This window comes from Haliaeetus leucocephalus, unplaced genomic scaffold (assembly GCF_000737465.1).
Source record: "Haliaeetus leucocephalus isolate CR32 unplaced genomic scaffold, Haliaeetus_leucocephalus-4.0 Scaffold687, whole genome shotgun sequence".
Lineage (NCBI taxonomy): Eukaryota > Metazoa > Chordata > Aves > Accipitriformes > Accipitridae > Haliaeetus > Haliaeetus leucocephalus.
In genome coordinates, this window is record NW_010973123.1 from 3025751 (window position 1) to 3042541 (window position 16791).

The 16791-nt window shown below is 45.4% G+C and overlaps 1 protein-coding gene across 2 annotated transcripts in view; it reads right to left on the bottom strand.

Annotated features, from left to right (window-relative positions):
* The window catches only part of OIT3 (oncoprotein induced transcript 3), a 32632-nt gene that overhangs the window by 4622 nt on the left and 11219 nt on the right, over positions 1–16791 (bottom strand). For both annotated transcript variants that reach the window (XM_010579909.1, XM_010579908.1), the window contains exons 2-7: positions 15709–16083; positions 15122–15232; positions 11057–11179; positions 8011–8133; positions 3076–3236; positions 2035–2450 (exon numbers count right to left, since the gene is read on the bottom strand). In XM_010579909.1, the coding sequence (XP_010578211.1) occupies positions 2035–2450; positions 3076–3236; positions 8011–8133; positions 11057–11179; positions 15122–15232; positions 15709–15952 (1178 nt within the window). In that variant the 5' untranslated portion in view covers positions 15953–16083. The remainder of the gene's footprint in view (positions 1–2034; positions 2451–3075; positions 3237–8010; positions 8134–11056; positions 11180–15121; positions 15233–15708; positions 16084–16791) is intronic.

Genomic DNA, 16791 nt, shown 5'->3' on the forward strand with positions numbered 1-16791 from the left:
TGGGGTGGGGTGCAGATTGGGGAATATCCTGATTTCCAGCATGGTCACATCAGCATAGGGAGAGGGCTGAGGAGTCCCACAGAAGGCGACTCCCACCTCTTGCCAACTGGAGATGGCAGGGGATTTACAAGGAAGAAAGCAGGAGAGGGAATTTTCCCATCCCTCCATCTAAGGTATATCCCCTCAAATTTACACAGTGTTTCCCTCTGGAAGCTGCAGTTAACTCCTGCAGGTCTGATCCTACATAATCAAACTGATTTAAAAATCTCATCTTTATTGCCTTGGGCTTTTGGGGCTGGGTTGATGGAAGGAAACTGGGCTATTACAGTTCCCTGTTTGGAGCAGGGACAAATCAGCAGTGTATTCAACTGATTTTACTTTTTAATTGCTGCAAGCACACAGAGAGACAAAGAACTCCAGTTAGCTCAATAGCTCATCATTAGCCTTTGGTCTAAGTGAGTGCTTCAATTTAAATACAGCACAGTGCACAGGGGTTGGCATGTCTGGGGACACTGGGGCCTGCAGTGACTGGCTGGAGAGCAGAGCAGGCTGGATGAGGCTCCAGTCAGCCAGCTCCAGCCCACTTTTCCTTTCGGCGAAGTTTTAATGCCCTCTGCAGGATAACAGTACCAAAGGGGCTGCTAGTGCCGTAAATCCTCCAGCTAGTGCTGTGGTGAATTCAAGAGATGACATTTTCTGCCTTCTCCCTTCTCTATTTGGCTCAGATTTTGGCCACTGTTTTGAATCCCATCATTTTCACTCATGGTGAGAAATGAATGAATGTTTGGAGCCTTGACTCTGTGAAGGGTCCACAGAAACAGCCAAAACAGGGAGTCAATAAATCAATCCTTCCATTACAAATCCGCCCAAACCCCAGAAATGTCAGGCACAGAAGGACTGCAGCCTAGGATGGAAGGAGAACAAGCTAATCCTGAAACCTTTGTCAGAAGGAAATTCAAACAGTATTTTTGTGTACTGTACACTGCAGAACGCTTTTGCTACAAGACAATCACATGGGACTTGTTGTCACCAGCTGTAACGGTGGATGATTTAGCCTGGCAGCTGAGGAAATAATTGTTGTCCTCATTAGATGGTTTGGCAGACAGAATACAGGACTTATATGAGCACAGTCCCTTGACTGTCAGGCTATGACACTTGGGTACATCTTAGATATTACTTTGGCTGGACTTTCCTCCCGAGAGGATAGCAGACTGGTTCCCAACTGTGACATTTCCACAGCATTGTCTGATTAAGCTCCCAGGCACTGCTGGATGCAAACACTCCACGCTGTCATGTTAGCGCCCAAACAAGTGTCTGAAAACAGGGGTCATCTTAGGAGCCACAGCAGAGCCCACAGCAAGATTCCCCAAATCTCTGATGCAAAACCCATTACAGTGAACCCACAGATCCACCCTGAGTTTTTTACTAGCATATCCTAGAAGATTACTAACCCCAAACACCTCAGAAAATTACAGCCAAACTGAGAGACCCTAAGCTTACTGCACTGACAGGCATCAAAGAGGGAACAAAGCAAGGGGTGCTCCTGGAGCTCCAACCAGGACCAGCCATGGAGTCTTCTGGCTCATGCTACAATAAGGCCATTATGGGAAAATTAAGAAACTTGCTCCAGTTGCTGTGGTAGCTGTGTGGCAGTGGCACACAGCCATTGGGAGGTTCTGCCGAGTGGTTTGGCACTCTACAGGCTGGCAGAGAGAGGATATCAGGAAGGATATCTTTTGTACAGGAGCCAACTCAATTATCCACAAGGCTAGTTACAGGGAAATATGTCCTGTAAAGGCTGCACTTGGAGTAACCTCTTTCACTGCCTCCCACTGTTTCTCCCAATCACTTTTGATGGGACAGGTGGTTTCAGCTTGATGGCTGAAAGGCCTGGCTGCTGGTCATTGCCAAGAACACAGCAGGTAGGCTGCTGTGGAGAAGTGATAGCACTTCCTGCATCACACAGACAATGCAACTTAGTCCCACTGCCAATGCCCATCTAATAGCCAGCAAGAGCAGGAACAGTGAACTCACCCATCTTGAATCAGGTAGTACTTCAGGATCTCATCAATTTTTGAGGTGGGAGTGGCAAAGCAGCTCTCTACCAGTGTCTCTAGTCCATTGACATGTACCAAGGGTTCAATCCCAAAGTACAGAGAGTCCCGAAGCTTGAGGGTGGGAAGAGCACCCCTGTAGGGTTCATCAAAGTCTTTGTCTTTGAAGATCTCAAGAGTGAAGGGAAAGATGCCCTGGTTGCGGCTCATGATTTCCAAGGGAGAGTTCTTGAGGTTGGGCACATAACCTTCAGAGATGGTGTACCGGCGTGGGAACTCACAGGTCACTGGGATCAGCAGCTTGCTGGTGCGGACAATGATGTCCCCATTGCTTCCTGGAGTTTGCTTTGGCAAGCCGGTCACTAGATTGGTGGCAATGATTTTATCATTTATTACCTGCAGCAAAGAAAGGAGTTGAAGGGAAAGGGGACATCATTGAGAAGGACCTCTCTGAGTTCAGACTAGCAGCTGAGTTTACCTTTTGCAGGGAACTCGGACATAAACTAGCCACTGAAAGTCCAGCTTGTGAATTTATATGCTGCAACCTGAAAGATGTTCATCTTACCTATGAACTAAGGGCCTCTATCAGTTTGCTGTCAACTTTGATGCACTGTACTTCTACATGAAGCAGAGGAATTTGCTTCCAGTTGCTACCCATCTGCTAGTATGAGCTTTCTGGTTCCTTACCACTGCCAGCATAACCTTTGAAACATTACTGGGGGACCCGATTCTGTCTCAACAGGGGGGTGAAGAGTGACACCACTTGCACTTTCTGCACCAGAATGATGGTTAAGCTGCCTCTGTGAAGTGCTAGGTGAGTGGAAAGCAGTACCTGTGCTGACAGACAAGCTCCATCCTACTTTAGGATGCCACCCCAGGACTGGTCTGAGGCCAGCTGCACAGCAACACAGTAAAGTGTTCTGATGGTAGAGCTAAATCAACTTTATTCCCCAAGTAAGCCATAGCCAAGTCCCTGAATCCAAGAGATCTCAAGAGACAGGAGAGCAATGGGTATACATACGTCTACAACAGTGCCGCAGGACTTCAAGGAGAAATGGATGTTGACGTGAGTACCATTGGATACTCCTTTGCACGAAGTGTTGATGAGGGAAAGGTCCAGGCCTCCAACCAGATCCTTCGGGATGCTCACCTCAATAGAGCTGGACTTGCACAGCACTGGAACTACAAGGAAAGTCCCCAGAATAACAGTCTGCACGACACATCTACCAGCGAGCTGGGGAAGGGCTATACCAATTATTACTGGGCAAAAAAAAGGGGGATCATATGCTGCATTTATGATTACTATCTTACGATAGTAATCTAACTACCTATCTTGTATTCCTACCTACACAACACAAACCTCCTGAGCTACCACTGCCCCAAATTCTCCTGGCGCAGCAATACCACAAAAGATGACGAAGGTGACCGCGACACTTGCAGCAGAGACTCAGCTATGCAGTATTTCCAGCTATACTTAATACTCAGCACAGGTTTGATTGATATCTTCTGCACTGCTCTGTCCTGGGAAGAGCGTTTCCCAGATATGGATATCAAATTCACAACACCCCAGGCAAAGCCATTTTTTAAGACCCTTAATCAGATTTTACATCAAACCCAGAACATGTCAAAACAAGGCAGAGTAATTCCATATAGATGCTGAGCTAAAATGGAAGCACCTCAAAATGCAGTAATATTTTTATAAGCAATAAATGCAGCTCTGACAAACAAACCCAGTTAGCTCACTCATTCTACCTCCTTCCAACCTTTGAATTTTAATGCAGATCTCCATGTGAACTTTTTTCAATTAAAATTCCATTACATAAGAAGCAGGAGAAAACATAGAGATTGGACAAAATGAAAAAGGAAGAAGAGGGAATAATCTTCAATAAAAAAAGTAATTGCTATATATATTCTTTGGGTGTATACACATCTATTTAGTGAGATACAGGACAAGCGTACTGGTGCATATATTCTGATCTCTTCTCAGCCAGAAAAACAAACCCCTTGCAGAATTTCCATTTATCATATTTTAAAATTAGATGACAAAACTTTTTGCAAACATAGTAGTTCCTCAAGCTTTTTCCTAAAGTTAATTACAGTCCCAATCCTTGACATTCATCTGATCTGCCTTCCCTTAATTTTGATCATTAATTATATAATCCCGGATTCTGGATCTTGCATACAATGCACACTGCTAAAATAATGCCTTTTGCCCTCCTTAAAAAAATTCTCCTGTCCCAGCTAAGGTATTTGTAACAGCTACTGAGTAACTGCAGGGAATATTTTTTTTATTAAAAGTTGATCTTTTCAAGGTGATATGCTAAAACGTATGCAGTGTGCCCAAAGCAATATGCTCTCATAATGACATTGCTGGTTTAGAACAGAAGATTAAAGAACTAAGCATTACCTTAACTTTTCCTCCATCCACAGGAGGCGGCAAGCAGGAATAACAGAGCATGTCAAATGGCAAAGCTCACAAGGAGACAAAGGGACTTTGAGAACACAGTGCAATGCAGATGGAGATGAACATCCTTTGGAGAACCAATTGGCTCATTTTGGATTTAAAGCTTCACTGTTCTAGTGACTCCTTGATGAATAAGAAAATGGAATGGTTTTATAATGGTGTAATTCAGGGCAAGATAGTTTGGATCCTAACTGCAGTTCTCCAAAGTTCAGGACCAATTTGGTTCAGGCTGTCTCTGTTTCTAAATGTCTTTGGCACAAAGGGGAAGAAAGAGGACACACCCATTTAACCTCTGCTCTGGCATTGCAGGAATTGTCTGTGTGCACTCCACCACCTGGGCACAGAAACAAGTGAATGAAACCTGTGAGCAGATCCACTTTTGATTCAAGCCAAATCATTACTATTTGGGAAAACACTCTGGGAAACTCTTAAACTATCTCAGAGCAACAGGTAATTCAAACCACCCTAGACATTTGTACACAGAGGAGTAATCAATACTGAGAACAGCGTTTCAGTTCTACCAATTTAACAGTGGTGCTGCAAGCAGAGAGACTGCATGCATCAGCATGATTCAGCTCTGAGCAAGCCTGATTCCCCTCAAGACAGACTGCCAGCAACAGCATCATAGGGGGAGCTGAGAAGGAGCTGGCAAAGTAGCCATGACTATATGCAGACATGTTGTTCCAGGGCAAGCCATGACGTCCCGACTGCCAGGACTGAGATGCTCAGCAGAAACGAGTTATCCTGGGTGCTAAGGAATCCACTTTTATTCACAACTTCTTGCAGCCATTCAGAGACCTGCACTCTCCTGACTTGCTGTCCACATCCATCTCTTGCATCCCTGCCCTGGGCTCATCCCAGTCTGTGAGGCTCCCAAGAGCCTCACCCAGTCATTGCCAGTCAAACATTTCAGTTCTTCGCCCTCATACACTGCAGAGCATCTCTAAGTACTGGGAACGCCTCCCCATTACCGCTTTAAACTCCACTTTGCACCAACAACTGCAAGTACCCTGACCCTGGTAGGAAGCTTCTGTGGTGATTTCAACGCTCATTTTGCTGTCTGCTGTCGTTGGCACCATGATCCTTGCCCAGCCTGTGGCTCCTTCCTTGGCTTTTTAAAGTACAGCTGCTTGGAGCAGAGGTTATCTTTTTGCTCAGACTGCTCAGCAGAATAGGCACCCTGGTGCTGGGAAACCCTGAACCACTGCTAGAAACACAAATAAACTACACCACTGTACCCTGCTTAGCTGCACACAAGGCCTGGGCATGGGAGATGGCAGAAAAGCATTTCACCACCACACTTCAGAAAGAGGTGGGGTACAGGATGGTCTGCAAAATTCCAAATACTTCGTTGGCTAGTATCTTTGTGGGAAAATTGTAACCAAGACTGATTTCTGTGCAAGATTATTAACGTTTGTTTTGAATGTAGAGACAGTGCAGAGGAGGCTGCAGATCCAATTGCTTCAGGCAACTGTGCCTGCCCTGCACTGTTAATTGTACCACTATAAACCTGATTAGATGCCATAAAAAAAATTGTGTTGTACAGTTCCAGATATATTCTGTCATATCTGCTCAAAATTGCAGACCACTGCATGGGGACATAAATTCATGAAATGCAAAAGAACAAGCAATTTTGCTTTATTAGATGCTGTATCCTGAGCCCCAGCTCGGCACCCGGCAGTGCTGCTGCTCTCATTAGCAGCCTCAGAAGAAGGAGAAACACTGGCTGAGAAATGCGTGGCCTTCTAACCCTGCTGGGGTTGCCTCAGGGAGCCAGGATTGAAGAACATTGCTCTTTTCTGGCCTGTATCCATCAATCAGACCTTCAATCAGGAAGTATAATCACAGCTCTTGGAAATCCCCATCTCCTCCTCTCTACCTGGCTCTGCTGGAGCAGTTAAGCACTACTGAATCCCAAGTGTGTAGTGCTCACCCTTGAAAACAGTGCCCCGCATTTCTAAAAAGCTTAAAAAGCAGAAATTTCATCGAGTAGAACCATTCCAACTTACTCTCTGAGGCATACCTGCCCCGTTGGCTACCATGAAGTCTGGATCTGTTCCTCTCACTGATGTCTGGGCACTTTGTAACACATCAGACTCCATGAGATTCTGAGCACACCAGGTAACACCAGCTCACTCATATTACTTACAGCCCAAGTGAATCAGCCCATGACAGGCTGCCTTTTATTGCATTTTAGATCCTGCCCTGGCTGTGGCCTGAGTCCAGCCCATTAGCAAATTCCCATGGAAATGTCTGAAAGCAACCACACAGGTTCTTCATGGGCCCACCAAGGCAGAAGACATGCAGAGAGCTGTGAGGTCTGTCTCTACCACGGCAGTAGTGTACCTTCTCCAGCTTTGTGCTGAGCCTGAGAGGTCCGAGAAGTGACCATGCAAGTCAGATGAGGCCCACCAGAGAGCATTACCTCTGTCTGCCTTTCACATGCCCACACAGCTCTCCTCAACACGCAGTTTTGACCAAATGTCCCTTCAGCAGTAGATCATAGTAGACATCTCTGTAAGACACACAGGCTGCTCGATGCTTTCAGCACCTCAGGGGCTCAGCTAGCTGTGGGATTACGAGAACCAGAAGAATCCTGGGTACAAGTCCTGGATTGTAAAAAGTCATTGCATGAGGAGCTACAGACCCCTCTGCTTAATTCTCAATGCCCTCAGGAACTTCTCCCTGATCCTCTGCTCCTTGCACTCACTGCTTGCAGAGCTAAATTGAGTCCTGGAAGCCCAGATGTATTTGGAAAGGAAATCTCACTCAGCTCTTGCAACCCAAACCAGGAAACATGTTTATTCCACATGCATGCTATAGGTGCAAGTGAGTCGGCAAGAAGGACTCCCTGTGTACAGGAATGGAGTAAAGTTCAGATGAAAGGTCTTCCAAGGATAACATTGCCCTTGCCTCTATGCAGCAGAAGCAACAGTCAACTTTCAGATGCTATCTTCGGCACTTTTCCAAGGGACAGCAGAAACACCTAGTATCAGAACTAGCACCCTGCTTCAAGACATCAGAATGCTTACTGGAATGGCTACCAAGATACTTGGGCAAAAAAATGCCTCTCTCTTTAACCCCGTTCTTGGAAGGGACTGAACCACTTTAGCTGAAATTTCAAAAGCTTAGTTTGAAGCATGGAAAATTTCAGCTCTAATAGCATAGATTTGTCAAAGGCATACACAGCTGAAGCAGAGCAATATAATAGGAGATGTTAAGCAATCTTAATTGTAAGTGATCACTGCCAAAACCACTTGTGATGCAAGATGCACCCAGCTGGGTCCTGCATCTCTGTTCTCCTGCCTGGTAAAGAGAGCAGTATCTCCAGGCTCTCAGTTTTGGATGATCTCTCATTAACAACAAAGCTCCGTTAACCAAACTGGAAAGGACAGACTAAGAGAACATGACAAAAAAAAGAAGAAAAGTTCTTTCAGACATACTTTTGGCATCCAGGGAACAGAGGCTGTCGGGGACATTTTGTTGACCTACCCTGGCAAGTGTGGTTGTCTTCTGACAGAACAAGACCCCTTGGACATTCACATTGGTATGTGTCTTCCACCTCAATACAGGTATGGCTGCAGCCTCCATTGTTATTGTGACAGCCTTCGATTTCTGCAAAAGCAAGAAAAATCAGCACACCCTGCTCCTCAGGCAGCTGTGTGGCAGCTATGTAGGCCCCAACATATACTCCTGGCTGACCAACAAACAGTATGACCAACACGGAACTCAAAGGCAATAGCACGGTGAGAACTTGCTTCCAAGAAAATGCCATGGAAACCTATTTTTAATTGTACAATTTCCTGTGTTTGTCATTTCACCATAAAGTTAATGAGGAATTCTGTGGAAAAGCTTACCAAATTAAATCACATGCTATAACTGGCATACATAAGAAGGCTGAACAGGCTATCTTCAGCTTGGCCCTTTCTAACTTCTGAGACATCCTCTTAAACTAAATTTTTATGTTGTTTCGTACTTCAAAAAGGTGGGAGGAAAACTTCTGCCATGTGGAATCATACTCACTCCGTTAGTCATCACCAGAATAAAACCCCTGAGATTAGCAGGGGAGGTGTCTTGGGGAGGACATGAGTCGCAGGTAGCCAGCTCCTATTCCCATCAGGGAACATCAGAGAGATGATGTGCTCTTTGCCTGGGGGTTTCCCAGCTGTAATAGAGGTGGGCATACCGGATTCCTGCATCCCCTTTGTAGGCTGAGGATGAAAATATGCTCATAGGAGTTTGTTCAGCAGGAATTCTGCTAGTTTGTGAGTTTTAGGCTTAGAGGTTGACTACCCTGAGGTGCCTTATGACAAAGAAAGAACAACACAAGTTCATGGTGTAAGGTCAATTCCCCTCCTAATTTTCCCCTATTTTAAAGTGCAGAGTTGAGAGGGCAGCACAGCTAATTGGAGGATTTTTTCCATGTCTTTTCTTACACCTTTTCTGTTCAGCTGAGGCAATTCTATGAAGATCTGAGTTTTCGTGTAAAACATATTCCTAGGCACTACAGCTGCAGAAAAGAGCCTGAAAGGTCATCCAAATACATTCTGAAGATTTGAAAAGCTAAGACAAGTAAGGCCATTTCCAGTTGTTATTGGCTTTCTATTATAAAGAAAATAACAGAGTATCAGGATTAAAAAAAAAACCTTTACTGCTTGATTTTTTTTAACCCTTTGGGATGAATACTGCTAGATGTTCTCAGTAAAACAAATAGTACACATAATATAAACAAATCATAAATACAAAATATTTCTGCCAAAGCCTGCCATCAGAAATGATTGTGTGGTTTTCACTGAGATGTAAAGAAAAGAATGGAAATCCCATACTCAATCCTACACATTGCATGGAAAACAACAGCCTGAACACTCCACATGAGTCAAAGTAATGGGTAAAGCATTATAATGGAAATTTTGAGGTACTCTTAACCTTACTCAGCCTCACCAGCTCATGTAATCAAGCTAAATCTTTTGCATTTGTTCTTTCTAGCAACAGCTGTCAGATGGCTCACAAGTAAATCCCATACTCTAACAGCTCACAAAGCTGAGGGCACCTCTTTAGAAATAAAACTCACTAACAAGACTGTAAAAATCCCTAGCAGCAGTGTTAAACTCTTGAAAAGCACCATCCTTCTTAAAGAAGGGGAAATTAAATGATATATCAAAAGCCCTAAAATCCAACATTGGGAACAGCAGAAACAAATGAGTTTCCAAGCACAGACTATTCCAGCCCTGGCAGAAGACTGCAGTGCTCAGGAATAAAAACTGCCACATAGCACAGCCGGTTTATGTGACACCCCACCAGCACTGTGCTGGATGTGGAAGGGACAAAGCCCACAGACCACTTTTGGCCCCACACAGCTTAACAAGTACTTAAAGAGCACGCTGCTCAGCAGCTTTCCCCAGGGAAGTGTCATAGTCTGGATGAGGCATGTTTTAGTAACAGAGCTGAGAGAGGAGATTTTCACAGAAGTGAGATGAAATGTGCTTTGGTATCAAAGAGGGGGAAAACAGGGACAAAAACTGCAGCTTGGTGCCATCTGTAAGTGAACCATAAAGGGTGGAGTCCAGCCCAAAAATACAATGGCAATCCCTCTCCCTGCACCACAGATGTTTGCCACACAGCAGCAAACATAAGGTTGCATGCAGGCTGCAGATATATTCAGTTCTGGCAATCAGATAGCTCAAAAGTGAGGCACATCTGTAGCTGTTATTCTTGTCTGAGGCCCCACAGTATCTGTGAACATACAACACTGCAGCTTTGCCTGCGAGGGGGCACAGTGCTCTTCACAGCTGACCACAGAAAACATCAGGCACAAGTCAATTTTTGCTGGGTTTTCATATTTCTGTTCAAAGATGTTTGTACATTATTAGTGACAACAGATCAAACTTACAATTTGGTCTCTAAGCCCCTGTTAAGCTACCAGTCTAAACTTATGAAGGGTTTTCAACCTGGATGTGCCACCACTGGGAAGTAACTGTAGCAGCTGCACACAGCAGAGCCCACAACTAACCACCTAGAAAAATCAAACAGTCAAAATGCAGCCCTAATCTCAAATCTAGCTTCTGTTTACAGACTGGCACCCCCCCTCCTCATCCTTATCCTGGGAGGCTAAGTGATCCTCATGGTCTAGTCTAATGTCATGACATTACCCCATACCTAATGCTAGCTGTCAAAAACCAGCAATGCTAAATCTGCCCCTGCACAATTATCATACAAATCTCCAGAGCCAAATCCCAGCATCTCCAGCAATAACTAGTTCTGCCTGGACAACCAATCTTCCACATTCACTGCTGCCTCTCCCCCCACGGAGATAAATACAAGCAAATCCTAACAGAAATGAACAAGGCAAGGAGAACAACGAGGAGACTCCTCTCCGCTTGATTAGAAGATTATTTCAGTAACAACCCCACTGGCAAGCACAGAAGTGATATGAATGACATTTAATCCCAGCTGCAAGGAGCCAAGAGAGAACTAGCACTGCAAAGGAAGGGGAATGATTTATATCGTTTCCAACAGACTGCGATAGCTGAAACCTCACCTTCACAGGTTTTCCCATCACTTCCCAGTGTGCGCCCGATCCCACACTCACAGCGGTAGGAGTTCTTCAGGTTAACGCAAAATTCGCTGCAGCCTCCGTTGTTCTGCTCACATTCATTTTCATCTGAAAAAAAACCCCCACTGTCATAACATGCCCCCTGGTAAACACACAGCTGGCAAAAAGGGGCTGCTACATGGGAACACTGGTCAGACTGTGGACTGGCTTTCCTGACCTCGTGACCTGGATCAGGACAACAGAGATGAGTAATCCCACTCAATGCTGAAGACTGCTGTCTACTGACAGTAGCAGAGTGTTTTGCCATGCTGTGTCTACCTCGGGAACAAAGCAGACCTGGAGGGAAAAGTCACATGCACACAGCAGCCCTTTCGGAGTGAAGATGGACACAGTCCCACTGGGAAACTTCCAAACTGATTCCACACGCTGGGGAGTTCACGTTTTCATTTATCTTCTCATCATAAACTATTCTCCACTCCACTCACAAAGACAGTAAAATGGAGTTAATGTGACTTCACTGCACGGTAAATTTAGGTGAGGACCACAATCAGTCGAAAATAAACCATGTCTATTTTAGTATCACACCTGCCACTGCTACACGTGGCCAACTATCCTACAGCAATTTTAAATGGTTCACCCCTTATTTCAAAATAAAGACACAAGAATGAAAACCAGCTGTAAACATATAAACAAAGCTGAAATCAAACCAAAACATTTTCATGAACCCCATGAAGCTTTCCCAAGAAGAGACATGTCATGAGAAATTTCATCATTTTGTCTTCTTGCCCCAGCTCTGGCTGCTCCCTGCAGCAGGCAGCTCAGATGTTCTTGCAGAACAGAAATGTCAACTCACCATGGTGAGACCTAACCAGGGCACTGGTGCCACACAAGCCATCACAACCATTAGCTGCTCAGACTCTCTGTACTGAAGATGAGATGAAGAGCTCAGTTCTGAGCTACTCCCTCTGGGGACTCAGCTCCTCGCTGCCCCATGACAGCCCTCCCTGCTCGCTCCTCTGCAGCGTTCCACAGAGCTGTGGCTCCTACCTTTCCAGCTCAGAAGAAAGGGAAGTGCCTGAGCCGGCATCTCACAATTTCTGGAGCAAACTCTGGATAAAGGTTGCAGAATAACCTTATAATAGGCCCAGACTGAGTTTTTATAACCTAAAGGAACATACCCATGAACAGTACCTGTGTCACATTTCTGTGCTGGCTGCATTCAGCTCTAGATTAGAGCCCTCCAGGGGTTTATTTACTTATTTATTGCAGAGGGTATTTATTGAGGAAAAAGCACAGCAGATGCTTTTGAATCTCTTGGTAAAGCTCCGAAAACTCCTCCTAATTTTCCGTTTTAAAGGGTAAAGCTCCTCTATGTCTGTCTGCCTTTTTTTTTTTTTTAAGGTACTTTGTTCTCTGAGATTCTCATTCTTCAACCTGATTTAATCTCTGTGCAAAAAGTGAATCAAACAGAGAAAGGGGAACAGTCATTGCTATTGCTGAGCCACAAAACTAATGATTTCTCTTAGGCAGGCCAGAATGCTAAGGTTATCAATCAAGGTTCACATGGGGTTTCACCAAAACAGTTTTGAAGTTACCATTTACTAGATGTCAGAAGCTTAAAACCAATAAAAAAGAAAAATACCATTTTAAGAGACATGTCAGAGATGAGGTTTCTTAGGTATAAGTGGTCCCACACATACACAGTACCCACAGCTTGCAGCTAGTGGTGGTGTCTCCTTCCGCAAGCAACGTGAATTGAATATTTCTAGCCAAAGAAATGGCTGGTACGCTGCTTTGGGAGACAGGAAGCATGTCCAGGAGACACACAGACACTTCCCTTTTCACATATGTGACAGGCTCCACACCTGCCCTTCTAACAATGAAACTAATGCTGCTTAAAAACAGAGAGTGAAAACGGAAAGGGCTGCTGGCAAAGGCATAGAGATGCTGTTAGAAAGTTTTAGAGCTTGGCTTGGTCAAGGGCTGTACCCAGCAATTCACCTTGCCGGTCCTCAAAGTTCTACAACACAGAGCAGATCTGTCCCTGCTCTTCCACACCAGTGACAACCAGCACTTCTGGGATACAGGCTGGTTTTCTTGAGACTGGGAGAGCACTAAAGTGATTTTAACCATGGCTTAGTACAACATGGATCCAGGTATTCAAGAGGTCAAAGGCAATGCACCGAGTTGGTGGGTCCATGACAGAAAGTCTAAGACCTCATCAAACCCCTAAGTAAGTTTGCAAATGAAAATATAACTTAGGATCAGCAGTTTTACTCTGGGATTCAAAGCATATGATGTACTGAAGGGAAGTCAGCCTAGCACAGGGAGGTTCACAGACAAGACCTGCTTAGCATTATTGCAGCATCTTCATCCCCCGTCTTAGGGTGAGCTGGGAAAGGAAGAATATTCTCCATATAGGAAAGGCTAATACAGATTTGTTTGGTTTCTTGAGAAGGCTGGCACAGTTACTCCCACAGATGTGATTGTGCAATTACTCAGCACAACAGAAAGTCCTTAGAAAGATGAGCAAGCCATACAACAAGAGAGGCTGCAGATAGGTAAACCAGTGCAATTATTACAGCTGAAATGTTGTGCCATCTGGTTAGCATGAAGAAACAGCAGTACAGAAATCCTGCCTGGCCTGGCCATGGGGGGATGAAGGCAGCTACAGCACCCGCAGACAGGCTCAGGACTCCTGCATGCCTCCCTGCTGCAGGAAATCCTTACCTGTGAGCCTACCACACATTTATTGAGTGCTGGTGCTTGTCAAAGATGCTTCTGTGACTAGAAGTCTTGCGCAGAAGCAGCCAATAAATGCTTTTAATTAGCTGAGAGAGCTAAATCAGCCAGTTGGCTGCAGAGATGTGGAGCAGCTTAAGCAAAACCCTTCTGTAGAATTGGTGTGAGCAAGTGTAAACCTGCAGCAGGGCCAGGCTGCTCTCTCCACAGATTGTAATGACTGTGGCCCCTACCCTGACGCCCACAGACACAAGGAACATGAAGAAAGAAACCACCCATGCTCACTTCGTCAGCTGTAGTCTGTATGGAAGAAACTAATCTGCCACACAGTCTCCTGGACGAACTCTGCTTTCAACTTCTCCACCAAATGAAGTCACAAGGACAAAGATAAGATCCCACTTCCCCCGAACACTAGCACCCCTTCCTCCCTCTACATCACTTCTTCCTATCCATCAGTGTGGCTCTGCAGCTTCCCAGCAGCCACCCCTTCCCAGCCCTTTGCATTGCCCCACAGACCATCTTCTTCCTAAGACCTTGCAATCCAGGTGCTCTCCTCCCAGCACCACATGAACTGCCACAGCCATCCTCTCCTCAGAGGTTTATGGGGATTGCCTCACAAATCCCTGAAGCCCTCGTTCCCTGATCTGCTCTCACTTCCAGCTCTCCACCTCCTTCCTGGTCTTCCTAGTCTCTGCCAGTGCAATCACCAAGTACCAGCCCCCTGAATACCAACCACCTTGTCATGCTGCCTAAAGCCACTGAGGCTGTGCTGCAACTTACAACCCCTTGGCTCTCCTCAAGCCACAGGCCCTGGACAATGCCCTACAAGGGCAGTACATACAGTGAAGCTTAGTGTGTAGCCCCACACCAGCCAGCAAAACTTTTATTGGAGAAAAGAGACATTCAACAGAGTGGGTGAGAGAAAATCTCTAATGACAGACTGCACAGCCATTCCTGAATACCAATGAGACTGTACTGTGATCTTGGAAAGAGACTCTGCTACTGACAGCAAAGCTGCTGCCTTCAGTGGCTGGACCATGCAGAAAGCAAATCCAGCCTCTGTACATGCATAGCTCCAGGGGCACCAGAATGTATTCAGTCATAGGATGTCATATCTCACCCTGTGGGGAGAGATGGGGAACCACTTACAGAATCAAAGATCTGTTCTAGGCAGCAAGGGGAAAAAAAACTCCTCTCAGAATACTTTTTCTTTTTTGTACTGCTTTGTAAGACAATAGATTGAGACATGAGCAACGAAACAAAGGGGAAAGAAAGCATCAGTAGCTGACAAGTTATTTCCACCCTTACCAAGACATGTCTGTCCATCAGGTCCTAGTGTCGTCCCTGGGGAACATGTGCAGTCACCGGTGTCCAGGCAGGAGCCCTGGCAATCCACCACATCACAGATGTCATAAAAATCTAGGGCATGACAAGAATGTTGTCAGCACAAGCCATTGAGCATGCAAACGAAAATACCGTATTTGTACCATCAACTTCACACCCTGTGTCTAGTCCATCAGTTACAGACCTAGCCCACATTAGTAAAGCTGAACAGAAACAATCTAGCTTAATTACTGTAAGTCAGAGATGCAAATTTTGGCTTTGGTAGCATGCCAAGACAAACCACAGGGCCCACAGAGAGCATTAAATCACCGCAGCCAGGTCAGCTATGGAAGAGTTCCACTGGCTGAACAAAGGCTAGAATTCACAGAGATGAAACTGTCTAATTGATTTCATATAGACAGGCCACCATCTGCACTGCATCACCTGACATCCCTCTGGGTGAGAAAGCCAGAAACCAGCCACCACCTCTCTCAGGGATATGGATGCTCACTACCGCTCCTGCATCGCAGGGATGAAGGGATTTCAGAAAAGCAATCTCGGCAGTTACTTACGCCCACAGTATGCATGGAAACAAACGCTAGGCTTGGTTAAGTGATACACGTAGTACCCGCCCGGACACGCCTTGACATCAATCGTGGTATTCCAAAGGCAACAGTTCCCATTGAAGCTGGCACAGGCTTGGCGTGGGACAATGCCATCCGACTCTCGCGGGTGGCTGCCATTCAGCCAAATGGGAGCATGGGTGCCACAATGGTTCTCCGGGATGCAGAAGGTAGGCATAGCATCGCCAGCCATGCCAGTGAAGCGATACCACTCCCCATCAATCTGACTGTCGCATGTCGGCTGGCCGTGGGAACCATTTATCTGATGATCTGTGTTCCTCCAGGGCTCATTCAGGCTGATGTAGGCAGAGCAGGGGTCCAGGGCTGAGACATGTAGCAAGAGACAAGAGAGAACATCTGGTAGATATCAAATCAAGTTGTTGACTGATAATTGCAATGAATGCAAAATAATTTCTTTTTCTATTCCTGACTGAACAGAATCCTTGTGATAGATAGAGATCCCTGGGGAGAAACAGCGATACCAGCTATCTAACCGTCTTATAGAAAATTCTGACAGCTCGGTTTAAATGTCTTGGAAGAAAACGTAAATTAACAAAGCTCTCACAACGTTATGCAAGTCTGTTTTGCTGTTCAGCTGCTGTAGCGTATGACAACGGGGAAAAAAAAATAAATCTGAAATCTGAAGTCCAGACAGCAATTTTGCCATAGGAAATACATCCTGGGAGCACTGGATCTAGCCTAGGACATCCACCCTTTGTTCAAGTACCAACTGAGCATCTGCACGCCCCTCCTGAAGTCACTGGTAACCACATGCCTGGAGAAAAGGACTAGACTTCAAACAGGTTATGCAGTGTCTCTCAAAATCCATCCACGGCCAGTGTCAGCCCTCACAGTTGAGTTGCCATAACCACAAGTCAGAGATCACCTTGCAAAGCATCAGTTACAGGTGAACTGCAAGATATGCAACAGGAATGCTACATTTAAGGTGTACAGAAAGAAAATACTCCATTTCAATTATTATTAGACCCCTATATAATTGTAAGCAACCTCTAAGCATAATTTATCAGCTCC